This window comes from Lytechinus pictus, chromosome 15, assembly GCF_037042905.1.
Source record: "Lytechinus pictus isolate F3 Inbred chromosome 15, Lp3.0, whole genome shotgun sequence".
In the NCBI taxonomy this organism is placed as follows: domain Eukaryota; kingdom Metazoa; phylum Echinodermata; class Echinoidea; order Temnopleuroida; family Toxopneustidae; genus Lytechinus; species Lytechinus pictus.
This window is the reverse complement of record NC_087259.1, coordinates 3,574,214-3,599,491: the sequence shown is the minus strand read 5'-3', so window position 1 is coordinate 3,599,491 and position 25,278 is coordinate 3,574,214. Positions and strand designations below refer to the sequence as shown.

Sequence of the window (25,278 nt, the reverse complement as noted above, 5' to 3'; positions counted from 1 at the left end):
AAAAAAAAAAATTACAAAAACTTAAAAAAATTACCAAAATCAATGACAACAGTGACAATAATTTTATTTTTTCATGGCATTTTCCATAGAGATGTACACCTCTATGGTATTTTCCATGAAAGGATACCATACGTTCTCTCTCTCTGCATGCTTTAAAGAAGAAGAAGACTTATAATTTCAGACCATCTATTCCAGAGAGACGGACTCACAATTTCCAATATTCATCCACAACGAAGTCCTAAAACTACAGTGCTAGTGAGCTTTTGTTGTTCAAACGTTTGTGGGTATGTATTGATATGTTTGTGATTATCATGGAATAAGTTTGACAATGGAAAAAAATTGAAAAATGCGAAAATCATGATGATTATTTATGAGGAGTGCTGCTTTTGCTTTTGTTTTGGCTTTGCCTTTGCGAGCGACAGCCGACATCGCTGGATCCTGAGCGGGTGGCCACGCCCACTTTTTTAAGCTGAAAGTTGAAAGGCAGGGTCCGAATTGTTAGACAGGAATAACCGTCGTTTCTGGGGATTTATTCAACAATTTCTGACATTTTACTGTAATCCCCATTTACCGACGGTAGGGTGTACGTGTGGGCTCGCATGTGTTCTCATTCCCTCCCTTTTGTCAATTCACAGTCCAAAGTTTGATGTAATTTTACACATCGATTCAGATCGAATTTACAATCTAAGGATGTATAAACAACAAACTTTTAAAAATTGATATTTCAATGTTTAAATACTTTAAACGATATAGATGAAAAAGGCATGAAAAATATACTTTACCGATGTTTAATTGGGTTGAACACGATAAAAATGGTCAAAATGGCAGCCAAACTATAAAATATTTACAAACGAACGTCAACAATCACGAATGTGATATCGATATTGCTTTCGATATTATACGATCTGCTCCATATGCGAACGAAACCGAAGATAAACGATATTAGTTATACTAGTACTAGTATAGTGAGTGATTGTATTACCGACCGGCCTTGTATTACCGAACGCGCGCATCATACGCATCAGAAAATAATTTCATACGCTCATAATTTTGCAACATCCTTCCACAGAGAACTTGAATAGAAAGATGATGAAAAATAGTAAAAAACACATTTTCAAAGTCTTAATATTCTAAAAATAATAAAATATGGTCAAAATAGCTCATCAGTGGTTTTGTTGTTTTCTCAACTTTTCCCATAAAAACCACACGTTCGGTAATACGATACCTTTTTCAAGTGACCAAAATATTTCACATGCGAAGAGGGGTCCGATTGGAAGCTAATATCTAAAAAGGAAAAACAATTTCGGCAAAATTTTTACATATTTATATTTTGTAGGTAATTGTGTATTTATGGTGAAAGTTTAGTGAATTTTATGAGAATAATGTGTTTGATATGATTGAATTCATGAAAAGTGTTCGGTAATACGATCCACTACCATACTAGTTATAATCGCGATATATCGATTCAAGACATTAAGTTAATAACGATAATGACGTCATTCAAGATGGCAACTTGCAAGAAAAACCGTCAGGTCAGGTGAAAATGTCTTAGATGACAGATTTCTCAATCATCCAGAGGATTTTTTTCAATAACTCCGGCCCAAGGTATGCAATTACTTAAGTTATTTATATTTACCTGATAATGGAAACCTTGAAACTTTCAATTTTGCTTAAAAAACAGTTTTAAATCGCGATCTATAAAACGCTAGTTCACTATACGTTGGCTGTAGGTACGGGGCCCCATCCCCTTCAGTCTATGTATGGTGAGTGGAGCCAACGTAGTTCAGCGGAACAACCAAAATACAGAGACTGAAGCTTTTGGTCTACCGAATTGTATGTTGTCAATTGGTAAACCCAGCCCCAGGCCCTGGAAAATGTCAATTTTTTTGCATTGGCAATTGCCTATTTGTCCCGTATTTCAGAATATTGAACAAAATGTAGTTAATACATTTAATAAAAGTGACAAATTTTCATCAAATAACCAACAGATGATTAAGCAGAGACAACAATAAAATCGATAACTGTAAACTTTTGTAAGTTCTGCGGTGATTTTCTTGCTAACCCAATACATTGTAAATGAACAGGCCTCCTGCCTATGTGTGGCAGGCTTCTAGCTAGGCCTAGGCATGTAAGATTGGAGCAGATTCTCAATGGTGCAAACAATCTCACATGATAAACAGTTGAGTTTGTCCACCAAAATAATCACAAAATCGGCGGGAAAATTTTAATAATTATATTATGGATTATCAGATTGCTGATTTGGAGATGTAATCGGAGGAACAAGTTATTGAGTTTTCATAACTAGATCTAGTAGTTGTTTCAGCTTTCGTTTTGAGTCTTGGTGTGTATGATGCCGCGATGTTTCATCTAATTTTGAAGTTTTACTATGTTTCACTTTGAAATTTTATTCATTTCTAAAACATTTTTTTGAAATTTTAAAAGTAGGCCTATATTTAAAAAACACCAAATATCATTATAATTTTTGTTAGATGATTGGATCTGCTTGAAGTTTGAACCTTTTTTCTTCTTTCTTTCTTTTCTATCCTTCATTGTCCATCCTTCTATCCTTCCTGCTTGCCCTTTTTGTTCCATCTTTCTTTATTTCCTATATTTCTTTCCTGACCCTTTCTCATTCTCTCTGTGTTCATTTTCTTTCTTTCCTTCTTTCTCTTGCTTTCCTTCTTAATTAAATATCAGTTTTTAGCTCATTCGGCCCGAAGGGCCAGATGAGCTTATGCCATGGCGTGGCGTCCATCGTCTGTCGTCTGTTGTCTGTCGTCCGTCCACAATTTCAAAATGCTTCTTCTTCGCCATTTCAAGTCCGATTTCAATTCTGTTTGCTTTATATGATAGCACTAGGTGGGGGATTCAAAACTTCTACACAGAATTTTGAAACTCATTAAATTTGCTAATTTATGCGCATTTTTTAATTTTTAAAAAAATATTCTGAAACGGAAAAGGCAATTTTTTGGAACGGAAAATCACTGTCCCTACAGGTGGATCTGATGCTTGTACACAAAACACATAGGCCCGAATTCACAAACGTGGTTTTGAAAACCCACGGTTGAGTCCATGGTTTATGCAGATTTCCTGTATAAATTACGCTTAATTTAGCGCGTATCGGGCGCTTGTATAAAAAATGTCCAATGCTGATGTGCGCTTTTGTCTGAGTGCGCCAAATTGATCCCTTTTGCCGTTGTTATCCACAATATTTTATTCATTAGTCTACTGTTTTGAATAATGAGTCCACTCTTCAAACAGTGGACTCATGTATAAAATAGCGTATCTAACCATGGTAACAGGCGTCAATTTGGCGCACTGTGACAAAAGCGCGCATCAGCATTGGACATTTTTTATACAAGCCCCGATATGCGCTAAATTAAGCGTAATTTATACAGGAAATCTGCATAAACCATTGACTCAACCGTGGGTTTTCAAAACCACGTTTGTGAATTCGGGCCTATGTGTTTTGTGTACAAGCATCAGATCCAATTTAGCAATGCCCCCCACCCCCTTCTTGGGAGTTTAAATTATGATGTCTGCTATATTTGAAAACCAGCTACATCATACATGTACGGTATATTGATTTAATGATTATTTCTTTTTGTGTGTGTTAACATCAGGGTACTGGATCTAAGTTAAGCAATGTCTGGAAGAAGTAACACTTTAACAATAGCCGCCATCTCCGGCTGCGCATCTGTCGTCATCTATGAGATTCTCAGACGGCTCGCATCCTGGGCTATTGGAGATGATCAGGATGGGAAGAGAACTGACGATCTCCATGAAAGTGGCGTTTTGCCGGAATTCGGGAAGAGTCTGCGTGATCGGGAATACACCTTTCCCGAGAATTTTTATCCACTGAACAATGGTTCATACGGTTGCGTCCCCCAGAGAGTGCTCAATGCCCAGAAAAGGTTTGTTAAAATTAATCATATGAATATATTCATAAGAAGTTTTATATTGACTTGATCTACAACTGAAGCAGCTGCTCAGCTGACCTAATACCACATGGGCTAAACCATAGTTTGGTCCTCTCAATTTGGTCTAGGCCTAATTGTCATTTTGTCTAGCCTACACTTGGTCTAATATCCACTTAATCTAATTGCCTCTTAGTCTAATGGCCATTGACATTGTACAGTAGTCTCATGCCCAGATGGCCTAATTTCAACATTGTCTAGTTATTATTTTACTCTTTGGCAAATGAAAATTTGGTTCATAAACAGATTATATATTCATAATGACTAATTGGCGTTAGATGAAATGGATATTTAGCCTATCAGGATGGAAATGAGACAAAATGACATTAGTGGGCTAAATGGCAATAAGACTAAATGTTTATTAGATGAATTGGTTGTAGATGAACTGACTGTGTAGGAGGATACCAAACCAGGGGTAGACAGGTGGGTGTAGACTAAATGGCAATTTGCCATTAAGAATGTTACAAGCTGATTACAAGCTGTGCTTCTTTGGGGTCCCAAACCTGTAATTTTTCAGTTCTTTACAATGTAACCATTTATTTTGTTTGTACTTTGTTCTCCTTTTGACTGGTTTGAATAAATTCCATTCAATTGAAGAAAAAAAAATGTATATGAGACCAAAAAAAATATCTTTATATACAAACTGTCTATTAGAGCCTTTGGATAGGTAATCTTTATATGTTTAAAGCCTATGTCATTTTCAACCATAAGATAGAGAGAGAGAGTGGTGTTTTGAAAGCAAAATTACTTTACATCCAGTATTCAAAATCAAATTCACCTCTTCAGTTTCTGTTGTAAGATTACTTATGGTTAGAAAGGAATTGGATGACCTCACTTTTTGTATTCACATCTGTTTCCTGTGTATGGGTATTTCCTGAACAGCTCCGGTCGGTGTTTCATAAAGCTGTTCGTAAGTTAAGAGCGACTTTAAGAACGACGGGTGATCCTTTATTGTGGTAAATGGTATATTCATAGGCGATTGTTTAGCGCATAAGAAAGGATCACCAGTCGTTCTTAAAGTCGCTCTTAACTTACGAACAGCTTTATGAAATGGCCCCCTGTTGTGATAAAAGGCTATAAAACCTGTTATGAATATAATTCTTGCAATACAGTGCTGTATTCATGCATCAGTGATATTACAGCATGAATAACAAATACCTTAATATCATAATCATTTCATCATCATAAATCATTTGTATAATTGTTTCAGAATGAGTGTACTTTTATACACAATCATAATCAATCACCATAATAAAAAACAATTACTCTGCAGTAAAAATGATAAGTTTATTGATGATGCTCCATATTTTCATAAAATAAGGGACGAAAGAGATTATGATCCTCAGATGTGGTGTCGCTATCGTAGGCTGAATATGTACAGAAATGCCATCAAAATCCTTGTCGCGTTTGTGTGCGCTAAACTGGAAAACCTTGTCTTGGTTGAAAATGTAACTACTGGTTAGTTTAGACAGGGGGTCTTTCACGAAGATGATGCCAAGTTGAGAACAATTTTGAGAATGGCTTGAAGGCTTGATGGGATTCTGAAAAGTAATAAGCGGAAAATTTTTATAACGATCATTTCATTTGTTATCAAGTTCACATATCATACCTGTCTGGTAAACTAAATCAAGTTAGTCAATATTGAGGCGCCTGAACGACATATCCAACTACCTTGACCTCAGGAAACACTTTTATAGTCAAAGAGTTATAAACATATATAGAATAAGCTTCGCCAGTCTGCCATTGATGCTCTCACACTCCTCAATTTTAAGAAAGAACTGTAAAACCTGGGCTTTTAAAATGGGTCCCATGGGACATCCTCACACCTGCCACACCAAACATTCTGTTTCTGTCACTCCTGTAGGAACTCAGCAGGACAGCTTTTTGTTGGTAAACCTGGTATATACCAATAAGCAATAATGTAGTAAAAATTTTACGTCTTTTTTAATCAGGCATAATGGCTGACCTTATAGATAACGGATATTATTCTTTGGTCTTTTTATAAAAGTGGAGACAATGGCAGAGCTGGGATTTGAATTCACAACCTTGCGTTTACCGATACGAGTCCAATGCTCTTACCACTAGACCACACAACCCCACCTCTGTATGTATATACCTCACGATGATGGAAGATGTGGCCCTCAAGGTAACTTTCTACTGGGTCGGGTGGTCCAGTGGTTAGAGCATTGGACTCATAATCGCAAGGTTGTGAGTTTAAATCCCAACTCTGCCATTGTCTCCACTTTGATAAAAAGGCCCAAGAGTAATATCTGTCGTCTATAAGGTCAGCCACTATGACTGATTAACCTAGACGTAAAATGTTTCCTAGGTAATTGGTTATATTATACCAGCTTGACGTTTACCAGCAAAACGCTGTCCTGCCGAGTTCCTACGGGAGTTACCATAAACAGAAACAGAAACTTTGAGCACGGACGTCAGCGCAGAGGATTATCCTTTGTTCATGGGGGGGGGGGGTATATTGTTGCTTACCCCCCCCCCCCCACCCCTACACAAAAGTTAATTTTCTGCTCTGCTGTCCATGACTTCAAGGATGTTCTTGATGACAATCATGTTTTCTTTATTTTCATAGAATGATGGATGAACGAGAATCAAATCCTGAGATGTGGTGTCGCCATCTTAGGCTGGAGAAGTACAGGAATGCTGTCAAGAACGTTGCAGAGTTTGTGAGCGCTAAACCAGAAAATATTGTCTTAATTGAAAATGTTACAACTGGTAGGTATTAGAATAGCCGGGCAATTTTTTTCAAACTTTTTAGGTGGAAAAATATCTTTGAGGTTAAGTTGTGATATTGAACAGAAATAAAGCAATTCTCATTAAATATCTGAACATATCACAAAGACTCTACTTTTCTGATTATTTTAATTTTCTCTAGATTCTGGCTGGAAGTAAATTCCAAACTCCATTCCAGCTATTAAATTGTAAGAATGATTTTCTAACAAAGGTCTTATAAAATCATGAACATTTTTTTATGAAAGCTTGTGAGGAGCCAGAGAAATTTGGGTTTTACCTTTCAAGAAATTGGTTCTTAACTGAGGGATAACTTTATTCAAACAATCTTCCTTTATTTTGTAGTTAATGAATGATGTAATATCAACATGTACCGAGTGAGTAAAAAAAGAAGAAACTTTACATCTCACAAATCACCAAACTTTTGAAAAACTATGTCATAAACAGTCATGACAGCAGTCATTTTTATATTTTTAATGTAATGACATTTGTAGAGCAATCTTTTTCACAATTCAGACCTTTTTTACAATTTCTTTCCTCCTGAATTCAGAGGAAAGAATTTGATAGTTCATAATAATTATTTCCATCATTTGAACAACCTCTGTTCATCTGTAATAATATTTTTTCCTACTCTCTTTCAGCAACTAACAGCATTGTGAAATCTTTCAAGTTCAGTGCTGGTGATCAAATCTTAGTGACCAATCATACATACGGGGCTGTGCTGAAGACTTTAGATTTTGTTACCAGTCTTAACAAAGGTAATGCTGGATGATTACTTACCTCAGTTACCATCAATTACAGTCTATGAAAAACTGGGCCTCGTGTCTTTCATGCAGCAAACTTGAATCTGACTGATGCTGTCAGGTTCCTATAATACAATTTATAAACTTAGGTGCAATAGTAATAACAATAATGATGATGATAATGATTATGATAATAATTATACTTGCTTATATAGCGCTTAACACTTCATAAGAAGTCTATAAGTCGTGGAGCGTTGTGGCCCAGTGGATTAGTCTTCGGACTTTGAAACAGAGGGTCGTGGGTTCGAATCCCAGCCATGGCGTAATTTCCTTCGGCAAGAAATTTATGCACACTGCTGCACTCGACCCAGGTGAGGTGAATGGGTACCCGGTAGGATTTATTCCTTGAATGCTTTAGCGCCTATATGGATGCTCGGCTACAGCCGGGGTAATAATATACCAAGTATATTTTCAGCGCCTTGAGCACATAATCAATGTGGATTTGGCGCTTTAGAAATACTCTATATTATTATTATTATAAACACTCTACAGAAATGCAGCATATTTACCCTGGCTTCAGCAGAGCAGCTGTTACGTGCTCATGCGTTTCAAGGAATACATTTCTGCCAGGTACCCATTACCTCACCTGGGTTGAGTGCAGCACATCGTGGATCAATTTGTTGCTGAAGGAAATAATGCCATGGCTGGGATTTGAACTCACGATCCACCCAAGTCTTGAGACCTATCCACTGGGCCACAACATTCCAGAATAATACCCATCTCTTTTATGATTTTTAATTGACCTCTTACTGTGATAAGGATCTTGGACTAGGTGTGTTTTTAAATCCTTCCTTAATATCTTGCTCTGTCATGACGAAATGCGATTTGTTTAAGGTCCCTGCAACAATTTTCATCTTCCTCTTAGATGTTAGTATTGTGCCAATAAAGATCCCTGTCCAGACGACAGCCAAGGAGATCATCGATCTCCATGCCCGTGCCCTTGATGAGAACCCAAATATCAAGATGGCAATGCTGGATCACATCACGTCCTTCTCAGCAATCGTTTTGCCGATTAAGGAATTGATTGAGCTGTGTCACAGCCGTGGTGTAATAGTAGCTGTCGATGGAGCGCATGCCCCAGGACAGCTCCCTCTTAGGCTTGAAGAACTTGGAGCTGATTTCTACTTTGGTAAGTTACATGTATTGGCTTCCAACAAGTATCTTTGATTTGACCTCTATTATTCTGTATATTATGCATCATGAGGTAGGTACTTGTATATTTGCATTTTATCAGAAATATACACCTACCTCAAGGGTCATTTAGTTCACCTAATCTATATATTATATGTATTTGTGAGGTACATGTAGGTACTTGTATATTTGCATTTTATCGGAAATATAGGCCTACCACAAGGATAGTTGACCTCTTATATTCTGTGTATATGTAATACTGCATCCTATTCTGAGATAGTAATTGAACTTTTGAGGCTGTGTAATCTTTCAGACTCTGGAAAATGTCACATTATCACCGAAAACTGCAGTGGCCTATGTTGGTAATAATGATATGTCTCAAAGATTTGTTTTTAAATGAAAATTTGTCACAAGGTACATTATTTGACATATTCTTTGAGATTTTGATGTTGATGTTCCTTCTTAGAGCGAGTCAGGCTGTGGAAAATATATGAAAACGATATTATTTGTGAGCTTTTGAAATGTTAAGTTTCTCTTTAACAAAAAGCAGTGGGCCAAACTACTTTTGTAGTCCCATACATGCACTTTTTTGTGGTGTTCGTAACTCTCATCAGCAGAGTTGATTCAAGATATCTGGCATTTAGTGAAATAATCCTACATCTTTTGTGCCTTCTTGGTGCATTATATACACTGCCCAGTCATTATTATTAGACAGTTTGTTCCAAATTCACCAAGATGGTTTTGGAATCCATGGTTTGAATCAATTTCATTGATTAATAACATTCAATTTTGCACGTATATTGAGAGAGTTCAATAATGAACACTTGCTTTTGTCACAGGGTGCAAAATTCATGCTCTTGTTAAGTTACATTACATTGTTTTAACTTTAATAATGAGCACTTTGTTGATATAAAATACATTTGAATGAACAGTTGGCTCATAAATGCTGTAACAAGAGTGTTATTTAGCTCCCCGTGAAAAAAGGGTGATTGATTATCGGATTCTTTTTCAATATTCATGTATGTGCTGAATTAAGGGTAATTAATGAATGAAGTCTTCATAAACTTGCAGACCATGATGTATTCAAATCCATCTCTTTGAATTATTGCCAAACTGTATTATCTTCAAACTTTCCAGGCAACCTACATAAGTGGCTTTATTCACCAAGAGGATGTGCCTTGTTCTATATTCATCCCAAGCACCAGAGTTGGATCCGGACGGCTATCTCTTCACATCAGACATTTGATGAGAATCTCCAAGAGCGCTTCCATTACATTGGGACTAGGGATGCGATCCCGTACTTCACAGCCAAGCACTGTATCCACTACCTGAATTACCTTGGGGGATTGGTAAGTTTGAGTGAATGTGCTAAGCCTTCCTTACACTGTATGATTGGCTACAATTGGATTTTTGATAGAAATTGTGATAAGATGTTCTGAACATTATTTACAAAGTAGAGTCTTTTGAATTTATGTCCTGAATCATTTACCATGTATGAATAAGAATATTGAGATCAGTGGCAGATCCAAATAGGGGCACATCATTAAAAAAAAAAAAATCCTCCCCCCCCCTTTTGGAAAATCCTGGATCGCCCCTGATTGGGATCACAGGGTGATACGGCCAGTCTTGTTCAAGACAATAGCAAAAAATCTAAAGGCCAAGGGCCCATTTCATAAGGACTTGCAACTGTTGTAACTTTGCCATAATGGCAACTTTCATGGCAGGGCTCAGCAGCCAATCAGAATCAAGGTTTCCATGGTAGTTGCCATAATGGCAAAGTTACAATAGTTGCAAGTCCTTTATGAAACAGGCCCCAAGACCCATCATGACATCACAACTGCCTTGTAACTGGTATCCCATTTGGCCCTCTCTCTGACTTTTATGCTAAAAATTGACAATTTTGATATTTTTTTTGTGTGTACATTACGAAACTTTGTGTTTAAAAATGGATCTCCTCTGACACCCCAATTTCAAATTCCAAGCTACTTTCACTCGCCCCCCCCATCCCAATATCAACAAGGAATGGTTATCCTTAAGTAAACAACCACGCACTCTCCCAGCTAATCCACCTTCCCCCAGGAGAAGTGACCTTCATAAGGCCTGGCAGAGAGGGAGAGAGAGAGCAAGAGAGGGAGTTAACTGGGGGTGATTTTTTTTAAACTTATTGTTATTTCGGCAATTGTGGGTCATTTTGCATCGTTGAAAATTTCAGTTCGATCTCCATCTAAATTTTGAATCTTTTTTAGACATGCTAATGTCCTAAAACAAATAGAATACAAATATATTCTTTCAAGATTACTGTCAGCCAGGAAGCTCTGAAGAGTTTGTTTATACTATTACGTAACAAGGACAGCTGCAATCCCACTCCATGCGTTCATCAGCCTGATGTGGTGGCATGCACAGTGTTTTATCAGCTCTTATCAGCAGCTGCAGTCACTAAATCGACCCCACCCCAGTTTAAATGAGAGAAATGAAACTTTCCCAAAAACTGAAAATGGGGTGTCAATACCCCACTTGAGCTCCCATTGACTAAGGCTGCGTTTATGCGACCCCAAGCCAGAATCATGATTTGAATCATGATTCAAAACACAAACATGAATCACAATATCACAGAATCAGCGTTTGGACGATTTTCATTCCAATGCTGTTTCTCCTCAGATTCGGGCCAATCCAGTGCGCATCGCTAGTGCGCAGTTTGACAGAGGAAGTTTTTCGCACGTGTTTCGGCTCTCGAAAAATCGTTTGCTTCCAGAATTCAGTCTATACCTCATTTTGTTTACTTCTATCATATAGGGCCCATATGCTTCTATTCAACTTGTTAGTTTATGTTTATCCAAAATGGTGTTCGGAAGTGAATTTCAACGTAGATCCAATTTAATATTGATACTGTATACTCAACAACAACTGAGATCATTGTCTGTCCAGTTAATTCATTTACTAGAACTTAAAGTTGAAGACATGACCAAAAAATGAAAGTAGTGGACGATGCGATGACCAACACAGAACTTGAACATGACAAGAAATGCATGCGTAGTACATAATCATGTACATACAATGAGCACATAGAGCGCCTTGAGCTTGGCAAGAGTCAAACCGAAAGTAGCCCGACACAACAGTGAGGTCATATAATCATGATTGTAATCACGATATCGTTTATTCGAACATTTTCGTACGTGATTCTGCAGAAACGTCTTTCCAAACGCCCCTTTTTTCGTGTGTCATGTTTGTGATTCTAATCATGATTATATTGAATTTCGACTAAACGCAATCGTGATTCTGCAGAATCATGATTTGAATCATGATTCAGATCATGATTCTAGGGTAAAAAAGTGGCGGATAAACGCACCCAAAGTGGCGGATAAACGCACCCTAACACGCAAGACATTATCAGTAGTCAAATGAACCCCACCCCAGTTTAAACGAGAGAAATGAAGCTCTCCCAAAATCTGAAATTGGGGTTTCAAATACCCCACCTGAGCTCCCATTGACACAACACGCAAGGCAATGGAGTTCCTGTGTTATAAGCTGGTGGGGTATTTTTTAAACACAGGATTCTCGTAATGATTTGGATGACCACTCTGGACCTTGGTCGGATATATTTTACAAGTTGAAACTCCCACTCCCAGGACCAAAATCCAGTTAAAACCAATTGGGGCAAAACCAATTGAAACCAGTTGGCCAACTGGTTTCAATAGGGAAATTGGAACAACTGGTTCCAATTGAAAACCAGTTGCCAATTGGTTCCAGTTAAAAACCAATTGAAAACCAGTTGCCAATTGGTTCCAGTTAAAACCAATTGGGCAACTGGAACCAGTTGGCAATTGTTGTCAATTGGTTCCAGTTGTTCCAATTTCCCTATTAAAACCAATTGAATCCAATTGGAGGCAACTGGTTTCAATTGGTTCCAGTTGTAACCAATTGGAGGCAACTGGTTTCAACTGGAACCAGTTGAAACCAATTGGTTTCCAACTGGATCCAATTGGAACTTCCAGTTGGAACGAACTTAATTAGTTACAAATTAATTAGCATTTGCAGTAACTATTTCTCATGCCAACACAGAAGCAGTGTTATATGTCTATTAATACCAATGTAAAGGGCATTGATAAAATACAGACTTTCATGTATATATATTTATATGGAAGATCTTCAAATATATGTACTTTTATTTGATGTAATTTGGTAACAGTTAGTGGTGTACTAATTATCCTTTAATCTGTTTTAATTATAATCTATAACATTTATGAACATGGTTTTCACTGCTAAGTATTCTAAATACTAATCTTTAAAAAGTGTGGTACTTGAAATTGTAAAGAATTAAATAGATACATTGTTAATGATGATTAATCTCATAAAACATTAATCTGTGCACACTGGCAAATAATATGCAAATTAACTGGTTTCAATTGGATCCAGTTGGGTAACTGGAAAATTTCCAATTGGAAACCAATTGGAAATAATTTCCAGTTACCCAACTGGTTCCAATTAGAATTCATTTCCAGTTACCCATCTTTCCAGTTAGAAGTCATCTCAGTTACCCAATTGGTACCAGTTAGGATTTCCAGTTACACAACTGAATGGTTCAAGTTAGGATTTCCAGTTACCCAACTGGTTCCAGTTAGAAATCATTTCCAGTTGGAAGTCATTTCCAGTTACCCAACTGGTTCCAGTTAGGATTTCCAGTTGCCCAACTGGTTCCAGTTAGAAATCATTTCCAATTGGAAGTCATTTCCAGTTGCCCAACTGGTTCCAGTTGGGATTTCCAGTTACTCAACTGGTTCCAGTAAGAAATCATTTCCAATTGGAAGTCATTTCCAGTTACCCAACTGGTTCCAGTTAGGATTTCCAGTTGCCCAACTGGTTCCAGTTGGGATTTCCAGTTACTCAACTGGTTCCAGTTAGAAATCATTTCCAGTTGGAAGTCATTTCCAGTTACCCAACTGGTTCCAGTTAGGATTTCCAGTTGCCCAACTGGTTCCAGTTAGAAATCATTTCCAATTGGAAGTCATTTCCAGTTACCCAACTGGTTCCAGTTAGGATTTCCAGTTGCCCAACTGGTTCCAGTTGGGATTTCCAGTTACTCAACTGGTTCCAGTAAGAAATCATTTCCAATTGGAAGTCATTTCCAGTTACCCAACTGGTTCCAGTTAGGATTTCCAGTTGCCCAACTGGTTCCAGTTGGGATTTCCAGTTACTCAACTGGTTCCAGTTAGAAATCATTCCCAATTGGAAGTCATTTCCAGTTACCCAACTGGTTCCAGTTAGGATTTCCAGTTGCCCAACTGGTTTCAATTGGTTTCAACTGGAAATTGTTAAATTCCAGTTAAAACCAATTGAAACCAGTTGAAACCAATTGAAACCAATTGAAACCAGTTGGAAATCCAACTGGTTTCAATTGGATTTTGGTCCTGGGCTGCAATTTCTATTTGATTCAGCCACAGTCATTCGCACATCACTAGGCAGGCTTTAGGAATCAGATAAGATACACGGTTAAACAGTTCAAAGACTGATTTCCATTGGAGGTGTGTGTGGAACATAATATACAATTGACATAATATACATTAATAAACAGTGTTTAACAAGCAATATAAAATCAAATTTTATGTTAACATCAACAGAATTAAGCATCAATAAAATATTATAAAGGGATCATAGAAAGATGAAGAGGAGGGGCAAAGAAGAACAAGAAGACTTTCTTGACATTTTAAAATAAAACTTTATTAAAATAAAAATTTTACAAATAAAAAAGATGTAATCAATGTTGTACTTTACACTTGTAGTGATCGTATTTCAACTATTGCTATATAGACATGTAAAACAGCGAGCATCGTAAAAAAAAAAGTAAGCACAATACAGTGCGTCCCAAAAAAAACTATACACTTTTGAAATGGCTGCCAAATAAAAAAATGTACCACTTTGGGGGAAAAGACTTATAGATATGGAAAGCCTATAAAGTCAACTTTCAAATGACACCAAAAAGTTGGAAAACTTTTCATGCTTGAGCGAGCACTGCCCACTGAAACAAAGGGTATGAAAATTAGGGTGGGCTGGAATTAGCCTTCCAATTTCTTTCAGTTTTTTTTGTTTGGTACTTGCAAAGTTGATGGTTATTTGGTGAATTAAAGATCAGTTGTGATCAGTTTGTTGTTTGTGAAAATTTAATGCGTTATTAAATTGAAATTTAATGCATGGGTGATCATGAATTGGGTGCAGCATTTTGTCTTATCATGTGGATCTCAACAATGTGTTCACGACAGTCAGGAGAAGAGGGGGTAATATGACTTAGGTAGGTGAAGTACGTTGATGGGATAAAGGTCAACAGAACATTTAGCAACCCCTCTCTCAATCTCACCCCCCCCCCGCTTCTCTCCTCCTGAGAGACTAAGCTCAGCTAAAGTAGGATGGGCAGGAATTAGCCTTACAGTTTTTTGAGTGGTTAGTCCTTTGGAACTTGTTAAGCTAAATTAATGAGTGAGATACGTTTTGGTTTCTTAGGCAAATCTCATGAGTTACTAAATTGAAATGTAATGCATGAGTGAACAGGAATTGTAATTTTATTGTAGCATATTCATCTTGTGAACCTCAAAAGTGTGTTCGTGAGAGTCAGAGTAATGTGATGGTACCCGTTACAAGCAAGAGGGCGAGATATGCTAAGACTTGGTTAAAAGGGCATTCCTCTTCTTTTTTTTCCTTTTACAAATTAAAAGTCATATGTACCCTCCCCTCTCCACCTCCATTTCCCAGCCCCCCCCCCCCTCTCTCTGTCTCACTTCCTGCATCATTTGTAGCCTATTCAAAACTTAACTGCCAAGTGACCGGTGGCTGATGGTCAGTTTTTTTTTTCAATGACTACCAAGAAATTTAATGATTATGATGATTAATGAAATAATTAATTGAAAAAAACTGAATGTTTGATTGATCACATTGCACATTGAATAAGTTGATTTACTGATAAATTGTTGATTAAATGATTGATAGGAAAAAGTTGATGTCCCAATTCAGAATTAATCATTAAATCAACATTCTGCTCTGGACTTCACGCGTACATGACAATAGCCATCAGTCTCTCAACAGGAGGGAGGGCGGGAGAGAGGGAGGGGGCGGGGGCTGAATGTTCTGTTGACCCTAATTCCATCAACCTACTTCTCTCACTTAAGTCCTATCTCACCCCCTATTCTCCCGACGCCCATGAACACATTGCTGAGATCCACATGATAAATTTGAAATGCTGCCCAAAAAGAGATCCAAATGATAAAGTTTAAATGCTCCCCAAAAAGTGTACCTTGTGTTCACTCATGCATTGAAGTTCAATTTAATAATTTATAAAATTTGCTTAAGCAACCAAAACTGGTCATGGTTGATCATTAATTTATCACATCGCCCTTAACTTTGCAAGTTCGAAAGGATTTGCCTCTCAAAAACTTACATAAATTGGAAGGCTAATTCCAGCCCACCCTAATTTTCATACCCTTTGTTTCAGTGGGCAGTGCTCGCTCAAGCATGAATAGTTTTCCAACTTTTTGGTGTCATTTGAAAGTTGACTTTATTGGCTTTTCATATATGTAAGTCTTTTTCCCCAAAGTGCTACATTTTTTATTTGGCAGCCATTTCAAAAGTGTATAGTTTTTTTTGGGACGCACTGTATAACAATAATATTGACAAGCATTGATAAGATAAAGAAAAACTGCAATGTCATCTTGCATGAGTGGAGGGTAAAGGGACTCAATTGAGCCTGTAAAAAAGAGGGAGATACAAGTTCAAGTTAAATTTATTAATAAACCAGACATATAAGTACAAATCAATTAACAGATAATACAAAAAGATATCATAAAACGGACATACTGAAGCTTTTCGACATGCACTTATCGGAGTAAAATCACATGAATGACTAAAACGCTAGAGCAAAACAATATATAATAGAACTGAAACTAGACAATGGACGCTAAATGGCGAGCCGTGATTGGCTGTCAAGTAAACAAGTTAAGCTTGATACCAGCCATATATTGAAGCGAAGCAACTAAAATAACGCAAGGGTTCTTACGAATTCCTTCTGGCAGCACAGAATCAGGTCTGTTAGATGGATATACGTTGACTCGAGCATGTGCAAATGAGTGAAACTCCTTGCTCGGCTGAGCACCTTAAACCAAGATGAACAGTATTGTTCAGTGCACGCTTGGTTGCTCAGCAAGTGGTTAGCAATAGCCAAACTACTACCACTGTCCGTCGCAGTACAAGGGGTACGTTTTCTGCATGCGCGCAGAGGTTGTGAACGTGCTCTAATTCTGGATAAAGGCGGGCACATGTTGGCTAATAAATGCGGTCTGCTAAACATGATGTGTGCAAATTCTTTGTCTTTAAAACCAATTGGTATGGGGCAAATTTGTGAAATAACTTTACGGAATGAACTCAAATGTGTAACTATTAATGAATTTGGGATTTCGGTGTAAACATTTGACAAGGTGATTCTCGTCGTGGGTAGTACAAGAGGGGAAAATGAGATGAGTGCTCCCCCGAAAGTGAAACCTTTGTCTACAGCACACACAACAGCCTCCCTTGATTTTAAATAGATTGCGTTTCGTTGGTTGTTGATGCGAGATGCAGAGATAGTGCTCCGAGCAGGTGTTGTTTCTGTAAAAGCCTTTACATAATCCCTTACTATATTTTCATTCTCAGCATAGGAAGAGATGCCATTATTTCTCTTCACTCTACTAAACAGCTTAGTAGCCACAGGAGCTGCTCTGGGAGTCTTAGCCGTACTTGGCCCCGGCAGGTTCCGGGAAGCCGTTACACTGACCATGGTGGCTAGACACCATACAAAAAGAATCAATGGCAATATCAGAAAATCACATTAAAAACAGGAGGAGAAGAAGAAGTTGACAAAGACATCAGTAATATACAAACTGAAATATACTTGCATACCTATCAAATAATTCAAACAAAGCGGTGCATACAAGGTAAAAGTAAATGTGAACATAAAAATTTTTAATGTCAAATTTAGTGGCCTACAGGTTGCTTTATTGAAGTTTTGTACAAAACATTGGAATTTTCTGTGATGTTACTAAATGTTACTAAAATAAGTTTGTTAAAGGGGTACTCTAGGCTGAAAATAATATGATTTTAACCCTATCTAGGCCGGGGTATTTTGGGAGTTCATATGGCCGGGGGGGGCCTCCCAAGCCCCGCCTTGAGATCTCGGCCATCGACCGCGCGTTCGCGCCGAAAATTGGCACGCAGGTTGTCTGGGATATAATCTACAAAATTGTATAGTAATTTATTTCTTGCGAATTGTTATTAAGTAATTATGCTAATTTATGCGTAATTAGTATGCGAAATCATACTTTTTCCTCTAACTCCTTAAATAAAGATCCAAATGTTCTAATTTTTGGCATAGAAACTCTTTGTGGTGTTCTTAGCAAGTTTTCATGAAAAAAATTGTGATATCAGATCAATTTCTTATGTATTATATTGTTTTTTGCAATTTCTTATGTATTTCTATGTTTTTTTTACCCTTTTTTTTCATTGTTTTTTCAATGAAATTTTTTGGGGACTCTTCTAAGATCATAAACAGCATAAAATACATACATTTAGACCAGCAAAACTAAAAATAATCATACATTTATGATTTTTGGTTGAAAACACAATTTACATTGACTTTGTACACGAAATCACGTTTTTGAGCAATTTTTGGTCTGACATGCACTTACATAATGTTGCGTAATTTCGGGACCGCGTACCCGGGTGACGCATAATTGGTCTCAAAAGTTGTGCAAGACTTGACAGTAAAAAGTCAGCGAGCAGCGAGGTCAAAAAATTTTGCGCGGCAAAAATATCGCGCGACTCGTTGAGGGGGGGGGCCTCCGAGGCCCCCCCGGCCTAGATAGGGTTAACAGAAAAAGAAAAATCTGACAATAAGAACAATGAAAGTTGATTAAATCGGATGAGGAATAACAAAGCTATGGCATTTAAAAGATTTGCATTATTCCGGTGAAACAGTTATAGGCATGTCTTCATGAATATTTAATGAGCAAACTGACAATATTATATCCCCACTTGTTCTTTTGTATTTTATTATATAAAATAAGGTTTATTCAATTTTTTTTCCTCCAAGAACTAAAAAAAATGACAACTCATTTGGTGCATTATATATTCATTGCTGCAACTTATTTCATGTATGAAAAATTGAAGCAATTATGATTTCATGTAAGAGCATAGGAAAAGTGATAGTGGGGATGCAAAATGATCAGTCCACCTAATGAATATTTATGACAACGTACATATAACTGTTTAAAAAAAATATTGTGAAATTTCAAAATTCAATAACTTCATTAATTTGTAATCAGATTTTGATGAAATTTCAGCATTTTGCCCTGTTAATTTTACTCATTTATTTAGATTTAAATATTTTCACTCCGGAGTACCCCTTTAAATCATTCTGTTTAACCTAAATTCTCTTTCCAATAAAGAGTGATTTTTGAAAGGGAATATAAAGTCCTGACTATAAATTGTAATTTTTTAAAAGATTGTTTTTGTTGGAAAGCATAAGAGAAATGATATCTGAAAAGTCGATTTAGATTTTGATGAAGTAAGTTGTCAAGGTAATTCATGCACTTTAGGGAATAGTAAATATCAGATAGACCCATATAATTACCTTGAGTGAAGAACAGTATAGTGTGATTGTCTAAGCATGTTTAAATTGTCATTTTCAATCTTGAAAGGGTCTCGTAAATAGTTTGTTATAGTTTCAAATAATACAGTAATAATGATGTAAGAATGAACTGTTAATATGCAATCATATTAAACACAAATCTGTTTAAACAAGTTTATTCCAGACAGTATTTTTTTTCATTCTCCTTGCTCTCTCTTTCACAACCTCTATCTACCCTCTTTATATGTCTCTCTTTTCTCTTTACTTTTTTTGTCTACCTCCCCCTCCCTTTATTTCTCCTTTCTTTGTTCTACTTTCTGTATATATCCCCTCTTTTTTTTTCTCTCTCTTTTTTAAAATCATTTTTGCTTTCTTTATACCATTAGGAAAGAGTCACGGCCTATAACTCTAATCTTGTCCAGTGGGCAGCCGAAATGTTGGCCAAGGCATGGAACACAACCTGGATTGAACTTGACGAGGAGTTGAGGGCGCCATATATGCGTCTCATCGTAGTACCACCTACCCCCAAGCGAGCCCTCTATAAGACGCATAAAGAATTCTGTTATGAGGTCTTGAAAAAGTATGGCGTTGTCTGTGCAGTCACTGGGGATGAAAAGGATATCTTTATACGTATCAGTGCGCAAGTGTACAACTACAAAGAGGAATATTATGCACTACGCGATGCTATCATTGACATTCTGGATATCGGGAAATAAAAGGTTTTTTTCAATTTGACCCTATAGTAAAACCACTTAATGGGGATTCATGCAGTTGGCAGTATCTTGTGAAAGTGCCACTAGCACATGTGACTCAACATTTTGTACTTGGTTAACCGAGTAGTCATAATGGTTTTTGAAAAGTACTGTGGATGAAATGTTAGGTGGGGGAGGGGATCACTCAACTGTTGTACATGTGACCAGAAAAAAACACAGATTTTAAATCTACAGCAGATTCCATGCTTGAAAAATGGTTTTATACCAAAAAGAAACAAAAATATGTTTTTATTTTTTCTTATCTAGGTCAGTATCCAGACCAACATATTTATTTACATTAACCGAATGTATGTCATTGTTCTTTTTCATCCTCACTATAAAACAGTTTAAGGACATTCAAATTAATGGTATGAATAATTATCTGGAATAGTTACCAAGTACCCCTTTGGCAGATTTACCCAAACCCATGAGAGGCATTAAAAACTATGATACGCGCATGGCGCATTGAGGGTGAAAATTTTTTTAACATACCGGTATCATTTTATTTGGTATGTATCTGTGAATGCTACTCACATTGAGGATATCTTCCCTTATTTTGGTCTAGATTAGTAGGCGACTTAAGTGTATTTTATATGTTTTAACTGTATAAGGGCATTTATTTGTTTGGAATTATGTGTGTACGGTAATGCTATGAAAAAAAAAAATGTTCATGGGTGGATAAAAAAAACCTGTGGTGACGTGTATGGCAGTATAATTCACCCACAGCCCCCGTATGAAGATGTATAGAGAAAAGATAACATTTTGTGTTAAGTAGTCGCTGATGATATCAATACCGATGAACAAGGACAATCTAACCATGAAAGAATGGTTTGGTCAATTTGATGCTTTGAAATAAATGGTATGAATATACACGCCAATCATTGATGTTTCGAAAACCGTAAATTGTAATTTACACTGGAATTTGTTGCTAGAATCATGGAAGTAATATTTGAAAAGAACAGAACCTTTGATAGGGAGATATGTTATTGATATGAGCATTTTCCTTCACTTTGAAATTGGTTTTATTTTGTTACATGCCCAATTCATACTGTTTCTCTTTGCTTACCTATTTGGAAGGATATTTTTATTCTTGCTTTTCATGAGCGTTGAACATGCTGCAAAATTATTATTATTTTTTTTAAATGAATTGTCTAGCTTTGAATATCTATTAAGTGTACATACATATCTACTGTATTTTGTGTGAATATGAATTAGCCTTGAGTTATTCCTGGTGTGCTTTCATTGTGACAACTTTATCAAGGTATTTCAGTCGTGGTGTCAATACAGATCAGAAAAATTCCAGAGACTTAATTCTTACCTCAGATAATTTTTGTATAACTATGATGAACTAAGCAAACAAAGAGCTTACTCCTTAATTAGAGATGAACTTAGTAGTGTAGAAGGGATCAATTCAATGTCAGTTCAGATAATGGGGTTTATTCTCTCTCATGTTTGTTACCTCCATTCTTATTATTACTTAAATGCCATTATTCCCCATCTTTTGCTAGGTTTTATTTTTTATAAAAATGTTTTAAATTCCAGAGATTTGAGTTGTATCAATCCATTTAATGTTTTCCTTGCCAATATCTAGGATCCTGAATTTAATGACCTCAATCCATATATACAAGTGCAATCATATTTAAAGGACAAGTCCACTCCAAAAAAAAGTTGATTTGAATAAAAAGAGAAAAATCCAACAAACATAACACTGAAAATTTCATCAAAATCGGATGTAAAATAAGAAAGTTATGACATTTTAAAGTTTCCCTTAATTTCACAAAACAGTTATATGCACATACTGGTTGGTATGCAAATGAGGAGAGTGATGACGTCATCCACTCACTATTTCTTTTGTATTTTATTATATGAAATATGAAATATTTTAATTTTCTCCTCATTGTCAAGTGAAACAACGATTAATTCCTCCCTGAACATGTGGAATTAGCATTGTTTAATACTATATGGTTCAGTCAAGTCGGTCCTTATTGTCAAATTTGTAAAAAATGAAATATTGTATAATTCAAACAATAATAAACAAAAGAAATAGTGAGTGAGGGACATCATCGACTATTGTCACTCAGTTGTGCATATCACTCTTTTGTTTTGTCATAACTTTCTTATTTTACATCCGATTTTGATGAAATTTACAGTGTTGTGCTAGTTTGATTTTTCTCTATTTATTTAAATCAACATTTTGCTGGGGTGGACTTGACCTTTAAAAATATATATTTATACCCCCGTTTTTAGACAGCTTAACTTCTAATAAGCATCATGTATTGCTATGATTCCCCATCCGTTTTTATTTAACAATCTGTGTTTATATCAATATCTTGAGGTCACCTGTAATAACCAACTTCTTAGATAACAATCTGAGCATGTGCAAGTTAAAGCCATATCAACCAGGTGTGTGCAACTCATTTCCACCTTGTACATAGTTTGAAAGTTACCCCTTCATTTGTAAGAGTATAAGCCTTGCAACTGCCAGTAACGGTGATATCCTGCTCAAAGTATTTTTGTCTCTTCTAAAGTTATGTTCAAGAGTCTTTGGCCCGTATTCTTAAGTCGGGTTTAACTTAAACTCTGGTTTAAAGTTGTGGTTTAAGTATGGGAAGCCAAAAGTATCAAAATTTTTATTCAGTTGTATGTTTCATATGTTTACTGTGCTCTTTTCTGATTCATCGATGGTGAAGACAATCATCTATTTATACTTCCTACACAATTATGAATGATTTGAGAGCCGAATGAGCTGACGTATGATATCTCTACTGTTAATGATTATGAAACAATTGGCTGTCCATACTTAAACCACAACTTTAAACCTGAGCTTGAGTTAAACCCGACTTCAGAATACGGGCCTATATGATTTAGTTTTTGTCATATGAATATTAAATCTCATTTGATATATGTGTGTTCATTGATAAATTTCTGAAATCATGAAATTATATGAAAAAATAATGAAATATCTATAATCATTAAATGAAATCAGGGATCTAAGATAATTGTATTTCTTTGTTCATTGTTTTTGTTTGTAATCTAATTGGAAAAAAGACAACACAAAGTTGAAGACTGCAAAGTGAAAACAAGGTGGTATTCCAATCAGGTCCTGTTGGATATAACAATTACTATTATGGTAACTTTGCCATCCAATGGTAACGATGATCAACAGCCAATTAGAATCAAGGATTCCATGCAAATTACCATTGGGTGACAGAGTTGCGATAATGATATTTTTTATGCAACGGGACCCTGGTATATCAATAATAAGCTAATTGAGCGCTAATTGTGTTTTCAGAATACCGCCCCTGGTGTAAAAGCTCCGAAACTGTTTGGCAGTCTGATCAATCATTTCTCATCACAGTAATAAGTGATATATGATTGATTACACAATCAAAAGACTCAATAATTCTCTTAAATAAACGCCCTACTTATTGTGATGACATTTAGGTACAGTCATTTGAAATGTGGGGGAAACATAAAAATGACATCATTTTGAGTAACTTTTTGCCAGGTCAATGAGTGGGTTTCCCATGACTGTTTTGTTTTCATGCATTCTATCATCAGCATCAACATCTAACAAACAAGCGTCTTCACAAGGAAACACATAACAAATAAATTAAAATAACTTTCTATCTCACAGAACCACAATAAAGTCATTTCATACATTAAAAAGAAAAGAAAAATAATTTATTGACTCTTCATGACCATTTGTGTTTGTTTTTCACCTTTTCAATTCACATTTTCTTTTGAATACTAACCTTTCACTGATGGCAATATCATAATAGTAGAGAATAATTCAAAAAGGGAATTATCTTTATAATGGTACCAAGTATGGAATACTGAGATTAGAAAATTTATGTTCCAAACTCAGAATTCCAAACCTTTTTTTTTTTTACAGTTTATTTCATTCTCTTAAATATATAGTGTCCCTGTTGCCAACTCATGGATTATATAAATCTTGCTTTTCAAAAGTACCACCCAAAACTAGATTTCTTTCTAATGAGAGGGAGAGGAAAGGGTGCATTTATAGAATTAGGTCTGTGTTAAGTGGCTTATCCAGGGGGGGGGGGGGGGCACAGCCGGCCCGTGCTCCCCCATTTGTCATGTAAATATGCCGTTATAACACAAGCGTGCCTTCCCCCTTCGAAAGCGAGATCGCTTTTTATGCTTTTCAACATTTTTTGTTGACGAAATTACCTTAATTTTTTGGTGAAAACTTTTTTTTTGCTTGTCAAATTTTCCTTGGGAAAATGTGTCCCCCCATTTGGAAAATCCTGGATCCGCTCCAGTCTTTGTTGTTAAAGGACAAGTCCACCTCATTAAAGTGTTGAATTGAATCAAAAGAGAAAAATCCGACAAGCATAATGTTTTATTTCATGACAATCACTTATTGAAAGTGGAAGATATTTACTTTATGCAGCTAGGATCTCTTATGTATGATTTTGATTCAGGAAGTCTCCCTTCAGCCCTGGCACTGATATTTAAGAAAAATAGTCAAGTACACAATTACAATACTAGACAATCTTCCACTCTCCATATATCTCGTGCAAGAACAAAGTTCACTTTGAGCACTCTAGTTTGCACTGGACCCAGGTTTTGGAATGCACTTGACCCTGACATTACACATGCTGTCAGTTCTACAGTGTTTAAACGAAAATTGAAATCTTATTTACTGAGTAACTATGGAAGTGATTCGTAAAGCCTATTTTTCGTGTGTTATTTATCAGTTAATGCTAAATTATCAATACTTAACATCCCCCCCTTTCCCGGGCCTGGCTGGTCTCTGTCCTCATGTCCCCTTTTTTGTCCCTTTTGTACATAAATGTGTCCCTCTTCTCTCCCCGCCTCTCTCTTTAGTTATCATATTATATTGTATTGCCATTTCTTTGTTGTTTATCCAATGTTCTTTGAATTCGTAATGAGGAACCTTAATTTACAAGCATTGCTTCACTTAGGTCTCCTCGTCTTCCTTTAAAATTATTTCTTTTCTGTCTTAAGCTGTATAATGTATTTATAAACAATGTTTTCTGCATACTCTGTTTTATATATACCTGTATGTTTTATCATGTACTCTGCTCATTGTTTCATACACACTTATATGTTTGTCATGTATTCAAACTCAAAGTTGGAAGACAAATAAAATGAACTTATGAACTTATAATGCTGAAAATTTAATCAAAATCGGATGTAAAATAAGAAAGTTATGACATTTTAAAGTTTCGCTTACT

General features: G+C 36.2%; 1 protein-coding gene across 2 annotated transcripts; it reads left to right on the top strand.

Moving 5' to 3' along the window:
• The first annotated feature begins 147 nt into the window (after positions 1 to 147).
• LOC135156804 (uncharacterized) lies at positions 148 to 23,052 on the top strand. 2 transcript variants are annotated; one of them, XR_010295847.1, is made up of 8 exons: positions 171 to 284; positions 3,624 to 3,914; positions 6,568 to 6,710; positions 7,367 to 7,483; positions 8,394 to 8,657; positions 9,797 to 10,008; positions 19,688 to 22,593; positions 22,900 to 23,052. XR_010295847.1 is itself a non-coding variant. In XM_064110340.1 (7 exons), exons 2-7 carry the CDS (start codon positions 3,646 to 3,648, stop codon positions 20,015 to 20,017), a joined length of 1,335 nt encoding a protein of 444 aa, XP_063966410.1. In that variant the 5' UTR covers positions 148 to 284; positions 3,624 to 3,645; the 3' UTR covers positions 20,018 to 23,052. The 2 variants fall into 2 exon arrangements, 1 of the variants encoding a protein (XP_063966410.1); XM_064110340.1 differs by having other exon boundaries at positions 148 to 284; positions 19,688 to 23,052.
• The last annotated feature ends 2,226 nt before the right edge of the window (positions 23,053 to 25,278 follow it).

Bases quoted from the DNA above. Each gene is read 5' to 3' on its own strand.
- LOC135156804 (XM_064110340.1), top strand. From the start codon at position 3,646: ATGTCTGGAAGAAGTAACACTTTAACAATAGCCGCCATCTCCGGCTGC. The intron at 7,484-8,393 runs GTAATGCTGGAT...TCTTCCTCTTAG, and splicing joins TGTTACCAGTCTTAACAAAG to ATGTTAGTATTGTGCCAATA. The intron at 10,009-19,687 runs GTAAGTTTGAGT...TTATACCATTAG, and splicing joins TGAATTACCTTGGGGGATTG to GAAAGAGTCACGGCCTATAA.